We start from the raw sequence: 10,028 nt of genomic DNA on the forward strand, positions 1-10,028 counted from the left end.
AAAAAAAAAAAAAAAAAGTATGTCCAAATCCACATTTTTTCAAACTCTGCATAAAAAAAAAAAAAAAAAAGAAGAAAAAAAAAGTATGTCCAAATCCACATTTTTTCAAACTCTGCATTTTTGTTTGTTTTTTTTTCTTTTATTTATTTATATTTTAAATTTTTTCAAGACAAAGTCTCACTCTGTCACACAAGCTGGAGTGCAGTGCCACAATCTTGGCTCACTGAAACCTCAACCTCCTAGGCTCAAGCAATTTTCCCACCTCAGCCTCACCAGTAGTTGGGACCACAGGCATGAGCCAGCACGCCGAGCTAATTTTTGTGTTTTTTGTAGCAGTGGGGTTTCGCTGTGTTGCCCAGGCTTGTCCCAAACTCCTGCCCTCAAGCGATCCTCCTACCTTGGCCTCCCCAAGTGCTGAGACTACGGACGTGAGCTCCAGCACCTGGCCTGCTTTTGGTCTGGTGTGCCAGTTCACACATGCCTGCAATAGCAACTGCGTTCTGAACTGCAAGGACGCATTTACTTGTCAGCACCTGAAACCTTCCTCCTCAGTTGAGTCCAATTATCAGCTTCACGTGCCATCTGCCAATCCAATGAAACTTGGCAAATACAAAGCTGTCCTTTTCCAGGTGACGCTCCCCACCTTCTTTTTCCTCCTCCATGTCATTAACAACTAAAAAGCACCTGCATGATCAGACTTGTGTATCCACCCATCATCAAATCCTACTCCTTTTTCGACATTGGGACCCTCCCGAGGCTGTCCCAGCTGCACATTTGCTAACACAGGGCCCTTGGCCCCTTGGCACTGGGCCCTGATCAGCCTTCGGGCCTCCACTCCAGGTGTCACTGCTCTGTCTCCCCTCTGCTCTCAGAGCCTCCTCGTTAGGCACCTCAGCCACGCTGGCCCTCTGTCTCAGAAGTGAATGTGCTGAGCAGGTCTTAGGAATTTATTAAGTCTCCTGGGGCCGGATGCGGTAGCTCATGCCTGTGATCCCAATACTTTGAGATCACTTGAGCCCAAGAGTTCGAGACCAGCTTGGGCAACAAAGTGAGGCCCCATCTCTACCAAAAATTCAAAAAGGCTTCCAGGCGTGGTGGTACACACCTGCGATCCTAGCTCCTCAGAAGGCTGAGGTGGGATGATGGCTTAAACCCAGGTCAAGGCTGAAGTGAGACATGAGGCCACCACTACACTCCGGCCTAGGCAACAAAGCAAGACTGTCTCAAAAAAAAAAACAAAACCACTATAACCATAATACTATTATTACACTTAAGAAATTGATCATTCCTGACAAGGCGAGGTGGCTCATGCCTGTAATCCCAGCACTTTGGGAGACTGAGGCTGGCAGATCACCTGAGGTCCAGAGTTCAAGACCAGCCTGCCCAACATGGAAAATCCCTGCCTCTACTAAAAATACAAAATTAGCAGAGTGTGCTGGCACATGCCTGTAATCCCAGCTACTCGGGAGGCTGAGGCAGGAGAATTGCTTGAACCCAGGAGGCAGAGGTTGCAGTGATGAGCCAAGATCGCGCCATTGTACTCCAGCCTGGGCAACAAAAGCGAAACTCCATCTTAAAAAAAAGAAATTTATATTTTTTAATATCACATATCCAATTGATACTTGAGTTCAATTATTTCATGTCAATGTTTTTAAACTTTGACTATTTCAATCAGAATCTAAATAAGGTCAACACATTGCAGTTGGTTGGTGTGTCTTTTAAACTCCTTTTAATCTATAGCTTTCTGTTCTTTTTTCCTTGAATTTTATTTATTAGAGAACCCAGACATTGTCCTATATAGTCTCCCAGAGTTAGATCTTGCTAGTTTCATCCCCATGGCCTAGTTTAACACGTTTCTCTGTCCTTTCTATTTTTTCTTTTCTTTGTTTTGTTTTTTCTTAAGACAGAGTCTTGGTCTGTAGCCCAGGCTGGAGTGCAGTGGCGTGATCTCACTCACTGCATCCTCTACCTCCCGGGTTCAAGCTATTCTTCTGCTTCAGCCTCCTGAGTAGCTGGGATTACAGGCGTTCAACACCTTGCCCAGCTAATTTTTGTATTTTTAGTAGAGACGGGGTTTCACCATGCTGGTCAGGCTGGTCTCGAACTCCTGACATCAGGTTATCCACCCTCCTTGGCCTTCCAGAGTGGTGGGATTACAGGTGTGAGCCACCGCACCTGGCCAAATGTCCTTTCTACTTTCTACAAATTGGCCGTCAGCTCTAGGGGCTTGATCAGATTTCTGTGTGTGCATGGCCTGTGTGCTTGCACAGCATGTTCGTTGATTAGGAGGCACACCTGATTTGGTTATCTTCTTTTTATAATATTTAAGTTGCTCTTTTGATGTACGTGTGGTAACTAATGTTGAAACAAAACACGTTTCAAAACCTTTCTTTCAGGAAGAGGTTGTGGTTGATGACTTACGCGACAGACAGATGCAAGGTTGAGCAATCATCTCTTAAATGGTCACACTAGAATAAGTCAAGCACAACAACAAATCCCATATCATCTCCCACTCTTAAAAATGGTGTTTTCTTTTTACTTGATTAGCTCTTGTCACACACTCTGCATTTTTTCCCTGAGGTATTATTTCCAGAAGGCAGCGAAAAATGACTCAATGACTAATTTGCTTTTAGAAATTAAACAAAACTTAGGCCAGCTGCCATTTAAGAATGGCCCTCACGCCTCCAGACTCCGTGTGACTTGGCAGCCGTGCCGGGTGCTCCGCTCGCGGAGGCGCTGAGGCGGCGGCTTATCTCACTTGGGGCCTTTCCTTCCTTTTTCATCTTCTCCGGGCTCCGGTGAAGCAGACCGCAGCGGCGGGCACTCGCAAGAACGCGGCATCCGAGCTGGTGGCCGAGTCACCGAACCTCAGAACCCAGCGTCTCAGAAGCGCTGAGAGTCGGCCCGCACCGGGGCCGGGGAGCGCCACGCGCCCTCCACCCAGCGAGGCGGGCGGGCCGGGAGGGGCGGGGCCTCGGGACTCCGCCCCCGCCTCCGTCTCCTCAGCGCTCCGCCGCCGCCAGCCGACACCACTCGAGTTAGGGAGCCGCAGCCACCTCGAAGGAGCGGGCCGGGAACCAGAGCCGAGAGCGGGTCTGCGAGCCACCGCCGCCGCCATGGGGAGCCGCGTCTCGCGGGAAGACTTCGAGTGGGTCTACACCGACCAGCCCCACGCCGACCGGCGCCGGGAGATCCTGGGTGAGGGCCAGCGGGCGCCCCGTTATGTGTGTGCGCGGCCTCCCGGCGCCGGGGCGCGCTCTTCCCGCGCGGGCCCTGCGCGAACGTGGGCGCCGGAGGCCCGTTAGCTCGCTCTCCGCAACGTCCCGCCGCCTTTCGGGCCGCCAGCCTGCGTGTCCTCGCGGCAGAGGCCTGGGCGAGGCGCGGGGGAGGGACAGGTCTCTAGGGGCGCGCAGCTCCTGCCCTTCCGCGAAGAGGCGCAGGCGCATCCCCGAGCGCGGGAGTCCCCGCCAGGCCCACGCCGGCCGCTTGGGTGAAAGGTGCTCCTGGTTGCGCCACCCTTGGGTAGATCCTCTCACTGGAAGATTCCTGTGCCCTCGGGTGGGCGCCCCTTCCTGTCCCTTCTCCCCCTCCTCCCGAGCGGGCCGGGGCGAGCGGATGCCGGCGCCGCGGCTGCCCGAGTGCGAGGTAGGGTGTGGTCCTGGGCATCCCGGGGCCTACTCGCGAGCCCTGCTCTCGGGGTCGGGCGCCGGCTGGCAGTCCTGGCGGGGACGGCCGCAGTGCCGGCCTCAGGCCCTGGGAGGAGGCCGGCGCCCCCCCACCCTTCCCCCCCCACCCCACCCCGCCCCGGGATTCCCAGACTGGATGGGCCCTGGTCGGTTCACGCCGCTTGTTCAGTTGATCCTCACGACGATCCTGGGACGTAAAAACTGCAGATTCGTAGATATTTTTCATCCATCTCGGTTTTGTGGATGAAAAGACTGAAAATGAAAGACTTGCCAAACAGGGAAAATGTGTGGTGTGGCCTGCCTGCTGGTCCCCTGATAGCTTATTTAGAGCACTTAACTCTCCAGAGGATTCGGGCCTTCTGTGTTACTTCGAGAACGGTCATCTCTCCCAGGCTATTCCTAATGATCTGCTAGGGATTGTGTGGAATGCTCTATAAGTATTACCCAGTTTCATTCTTCTGGTAATTCTACTAGGTTGGTATGTATTATCGCTGTTTTAGAAGATGAAATAAGAACGCTTGACTAAATGCTAGAGGGATTCTAATGCGCATTAGTTTGCCTAAAGGTTACCTGCCCGTTTTTGTTGTTGTTGTTGTTGTTGTTAAAGACAGTGTTTGCCGGTTGTGGTGGCTTACGCCTGTAATTTCAGCACTTTGGGAGGCTGAGGCGGGTGGATCACCTGAGGTTAGGAGTTCAAGACCAGCCTGGCCAACATGGTGAAACCCTGTCTTTAAAAAATATATAAATAAATTAAAACGGAGTGTTGCTCTGTCGCCTAGGCTGGAGTACAGTGGCGGGATCTCAGCTCACTGCAATCTCCACCTCCCTGGTTCAAGCAGTTTTCCTGCGTCAGCCTCCCAAGTAGCTGGGATTACAGGGGCGCACCATCATGACTGGCTAAGTTTTTTTTTTTTTTTTTGGTAGGTCATATTAGCCATATTAGCCAGGCTGGTCTCGAACTCCTGACCTCAGGTGATCTGCCCGCCTTGGCCTCCCAAAGTGCTGGGATTATAGGCGTGAGCCACCGCCCCTAGCCAAGCATGTGCTTTTTAACCTCTGCTGTTTCTTCAAAAATTGAGGAAATGGAACTGGGTACGGTAGCTCAGGCCTGTACTCCCAGCACTTCGGGAGGCCAAGGCAGGATGATCACTTAAGCCCGGGAGTTCAAGACCATCCTGAGTAACATAGTGAGAAGCCCCCCCCCATTCACACACACACAAAATTTAAAAAATTTAAACTGAGGAAACAAATGGTTGGTGAGTTGAACATGAGAATTTTTTTCCTCATATACAGTATTTCCTTAGTTTTTCTTCTCAACTTTCATTTCCCCAGTAAAAAGAAAAAGGGAGTAGCTGGGACCACAAGGAGGTGGATTTTTGTTTTTTTGTTTTTTGTTTTTTTTTTTGTAGAGACGGATTTCCCGGTGTTGCCCAGGCTGCTCTTGAACTCCTGGGCTCAAGCAATCTGCCCCCTTCAGCGTCCCAAAGTGCTGGGATTATAAAGATGTGAGCCACTGCACCCGGTGACTTTGGGCTCTTGAATTCCCTCCTTTCCTTCCTCCTGCCCTCTCCTCCCCTACACTCCCTTTAGAGACAGGGTCTTGCTATGTTGCCCAGGCTGGAGTGCAGTGGCTGTTCACAGGCATGATGATCGCTACAGCCTGGGCTCAAGCGATCCGCATACCTCAGCCTGCCAGTAGTGCACTGCCTTCCTTAATTTGTTTGGTAAATCACTTACACATATTTGATATGAAATAGCATATGATACTTGTAATTTTTTTTGGAGATGGAGTCTTGCTCTGTCGCCCAGGCTGGAGTGCAGTGGCCCAGTGTCAGCTCAACACAACCTCCACCTCCCGGGTTCAAGCAGTTCTCCCTGCCCCAGCCCCCCGAGTAACTGGGATTACAGGATGCCCACCACCATGCCTGGCTAATGTTTTTTATTTTTTAGTAGAGACAGGGTTTTGCCATGTTGGCCAGGCTGATCTCGAACTCCTGATCCTCAGATGGATTGACCCACCTTGGCCTCTCAAAGTGCTGGGATTACAGGCATGAGCCACCCTGCCCAGCCACATATGATACATTTTATCAATACCTTATCTACATGTTACATAGGAATAATCTGGTGTCCTACCTGTGTGGAAACCAACTCTGGAATACTGAAACTGAGCTGTTTAATACTCTGAAAATCAGAACAGGTGTGGTTGCTCATGCCTGTAATCCCAGCACTTTGGGAAGCTGACACAGGAAGATTGCTTGAGGCCAGTTCAGACCAGCCCCATCTCCACAAAAAATTTAAAAATTAGCCATGTGTGGTGGTGCACACTTGTATCCCGCTGCTCAGAAGGCTGAGGCAAGAGGATCACTTGAACTCAGGAATTCAAGACCAACCTGGGCAACATGGTGAAACCCCATCTGTACAAAAAAAAATTTTTTTTTAATTAGCGGGGCATAGTGGCATGTGCCTGTGGTCCCAGCTACTCAAAGGCTGAGTTGAGAGGATCGCTTGAGCTGGGGAGGGAGAGGCTGCAGTGAGCTGTGATTGCCCTACTGCATTCCAGCCTGGGTGAGACTGTCTCCAAAAAAAAAAATGATGATGATGAAGGAAGTAAGAAGGTGCTGATTGATACTTATCTCACACTGAGACTTTATTCCCCACAAACTATCACTGAACCATTTCACTTGGAAAGTAAAAGGGCTACATATTTCTCAATGGAAACATAACATTTTCCGTGCAGGTATAAATACTGCCCAGTGTTCTGTTTCAGGGTGGGAGGTGGAATAACATGTAGAAAGATAAGAATCTTTAGATTTCTTTAAATTATACTCAAATGATAAGAGATCATTCTGAAAGTGTTCAATTTTTTTGGGGGGCGGGGGTTGGTGAGGGAAGGGGCCTGATAGAACAACCAATATTTGTACATTTTAGGTTTACATTAAGAGTTCACATTAAAAGTTCATTTATAAGGCATCTGTTTGAAATTAATGAGGGCGGGCCAGGCTCAGTGGCTCACAATTGTAATCCCAGCACTTTGGGAGGCCAAGGTGGGCAGGGCACCTGTGGTCAGGAGTTAAAGACAAGCCTGACCAAAATGGTGAAACCCTGTCTCTAGTAAAAATACAAAAATTAGCTGGGAATGGTGGTGCACACCTGTAGTACCAGCTACCGGGAAGGCCGAAGCAGGAGAATTGCTTGAACCCGGAAGGCGGAGGTTGTGGTGAACTGAGATCGCACCACTGCACTCCAGTCTGGGTGACAGAGTGAGACTCCATCTCAAAAAGAGTTAAAAAAAGGAAAGAAATTAATGAGGGCTAGAGACCAGACCATTATTAGTGGGTCAAATAAGAATAAATCACAAGAAATGCCTCCTTCACTGCTGTACTTTCACAGTGATAGAGTTTGTTTGTTTTTGATGTTTTATTTTTTGGGACAGGGTCTCACTCTGTTGCCCAGGCTACAGTGCAGCAGTGTGATCAAGGCTCACTGTAGCCTCAAATTCTTGGGCTCAAGTGATGTGCCTGCCTCAGCCTGTCAAGTAGCTAGGACTATAGGTTTACGCCACCTTACCTGGCTAATTTTTTAATTTTTGGTAGAGATAGAGTCTCTGTTGCCCAGGCTGGTCTTGAACACTGGGCCTCAGGCAGTCTTTGTGCCTCAGCCTCCCAAAGTGCTGGGATTAATGATGTGAGCCATGGCACCTGGCCAGTAGCTTTATTGAGATGATAATTCACATATCATGATTTATTCATTTAAAGTGTACAGTCAGTGTTTTTTTTAGTATATTCACAGAGTTGTGTAGCTGTCACCACCATATAACTTTAGGACATTTCACCATCACAAAGAAACCCTATGCCCATTAGCAATCCTTCATATCCCCTGCTTCTACCTAGCAGTCCTAGGTAACCACTAATCTACTTTGTGGTCTGTAGATTTGCTTATTCTGGACATTCCATATACATGAAATTATATACCTGATCTCTTATGACTGGATTCTTTCACTTAGCATAATATACATTTTTTTAATTCCTTTTTTTTTTTTTTAAGAGAGTCAGGGTTCTGTTATGTTGCCCCGGCTGATCTTGAGCTCTGGGGTTCAAGTGATCCCCCTGCCCTGACCTCTTAAAGTGCTGGCATTAAAGGTGTGAGCCACTGCACCCAGCCATTAGCATAATATTTTAGCTGGGCACAGTGGCATGCTTCTGTAGTTCCAGCTACTAGGGTGACTGAGGCGAGAGGATCACTTGAGTCCAGGAGTTTGAGGCTGTAGTGAGCTGTGATGGTACCACTATACTCCAGCCTGAGTGACAGAGGTAGATCCTGTCTCTAAATATTTTAAGGTTCATTCATGTAGTATGTGCCAGTGTATCATTCCTTTCTGTGGCTGAGTAATATATCTTTATATGGATATACCAGGTGTTTAACATTTCGAGGAACTGCTCTACTGTTTTCCAAAGCAGCCGCACGATTTTACATTCCCACCAGCAAAATATGAGGGTCCTAATTTCTTCAGATCCTTGTTTTTACCTACCTTTTTGTGTTACGGTCATCCTAGTAAATATGAAGTGGTGTCTATGGTTTCAGTTTACACTTTCCTAATGACTAATGATGTTGAGCATCTTTCATTTCCATGTCTTTTGGAGAAATGTCTGTTCAGATCCTTTGCCCATTTTTTAATTGGATTATTAGTTGTAAGAGTGCTGCATATATTCTGGATATAGGTCCCTTATGAGATATATGATTTGCAAGCATAACCCCCCTTCTGTGTGTTATCTTTTCATTCACTTTCTTGACAGTATCATTCGCAACAGAAAAGTTTTTGATGCAATCCAATTTCTGTTTTCTTTTGTCACTTTTTCTTGTTATAGTATTTAAGAAACCACAAAGGCCATGAAGATTTATTCCTATGTTTTCTTATAAGAGTTTTATAGTTTTCTTATAAATTTGGATCTGTGATCCAAGTTCATTTTTGTATATGGTGTAAGGAAGGGGTTCAAATCCATTCTTTTGCATTTTGGTAGCAAGTCATTCTAGCACCATTTATTGAAAAGACTATTCTTTCCCTGATTATATTGGCACCCTCTAGTATTGATTTTTATATACTGTTACAACTTTGGGAAAGTTCAGTACAGAATTACTTGGAGCATGTTGATTTGTCTGAGAGAAATGTGAATACCAGTTTCATGATATTAGGGTAACTACAAAATGTCTATTATATTCTACCCTTTGTCAGATGTGTTAATTTAATTGTTTTATATAAGGTAAGAATGCTGTACCTCTGTCTAAACACAGAAATAACACGTTTTAATACAAAACACGTGGAACTTTTAAAGTTTGAGGCCAGTTTTTCTTGCATAAATTCTCAGATTCTTGTGACATGACATTTTGTAACTTTACTATTAGAATCCTTTGCTGTTGTTAGTAAATATTCACTACAGTCTCTAGTAGAGGGAATATTGATTTACAGAAAAAAATTGTTTAATTGGTGTTAATTATAATTGCCAAACTATTTCGTACTTTTAGTTCCTAATTTTGTTTGTTTTTTCTTTTCAGCAAAGTATCCAGAGATAAAGTCCTTGATGAAACCTGATCCCAATTTGATATGGATTATAATTATGATGGTTCTCACCCAGTTGGCTGCATTTTACTTAGTAAAAGACTTGGACTGGAAATGGGTCATATTTTGGGCCTATGCATTTGGCAGTTGCATTAACCACTCAATGACTCTGGCTATTCATGAGATTGCCCACAATTCTGCCTTTGGCAACCGCAAAGCAATGTGGAATCGCTGGTTTGGAATGTTTGCTAATCTTCCTATTGGGATTCCATATTCGATTTCCTTTAAGAGGTATCACATGGATCATCATCGGTACCTTGGAGCTGATGGCGTCGATGTAGATATTCCTACTGATTTTGAGGGCTGGTTCTTCTGTACCACTTTCAGAAAGTTTATTTGGGTTATTCTTCAGCCTCTCTTTTATGCATTTAGACCTCTGTTCATCAACCCCAAGCCACTTACTTATCTGGAAGTTATCAATACCGTGGCCCAGGTCACTTTCGACATTTTAATTTATTACTTTTTGGGAATTAAATCCTTAGTCTACATGTTGGCAGCATCTTTACTTGGCCTGGGTTTGCACCCAATTTCTGGACATTTTATAGCTGAGCATTACATGTTCTTAAAGGGTCATGAAACTTACTCATATTATGGGCCTCTGAATTTACTTACCTTCAATGTGGGTTATCATAATGAACATCATGACTTCCCCAACATTCCTGGAAAAAACCTTCCACTGGTAAGTAAAGAGTTTGATACATATTCTTTTTTTTTTTTTTTTTTTTTTT

The 10,028-nt window shown here is 46.3% G+C and overlaps 1 protein-coding gene across 1 annotated transcript in view; it reads left to right on the plus strand.

Annotated features, from left to right (window-relative positions):
- The first annotated feature begins 2,959 nt into the window (after positions 1-2,959).
- DEGS1 (delta 4-desaturase, sphingolipid 1) overlaps positions 2,960-10,028 on the plus strand; it is a 10,242-nt gene continuing 3,173 nt past the window's right edge. The window contains exons 1-2 of the mRNA XM_017526392.1: positions 2,960-3,198; positions 9,237-9,979. Coding sequence (XP_017381881.1) covers positions 3,117-3,198; positions 9,237-9,979 — 825 coding nt within the window. The 5' untranslated portion in view covers positions 2,960-3,116. The remainder of the gene's footprint in view (positions 3,199-9,236; positions 9,980-10,028) is intronic.

This window comes from Cebus imitator, unplaced genomic scaffold, assembly GCF_001604975.1.
Source record: "Cebus imitator isolate Cc_AM_T3 unplaced genomic scaffold, Cebus_imitator-1.0 Scaffold42, whole genome shotgun sequence".
Classification (NCBI taxonomy): Eukaryota; Metazoa; Chordata; class Mammalia; order Primates; family Cebidae; genus Cebus; species Cebus imitator.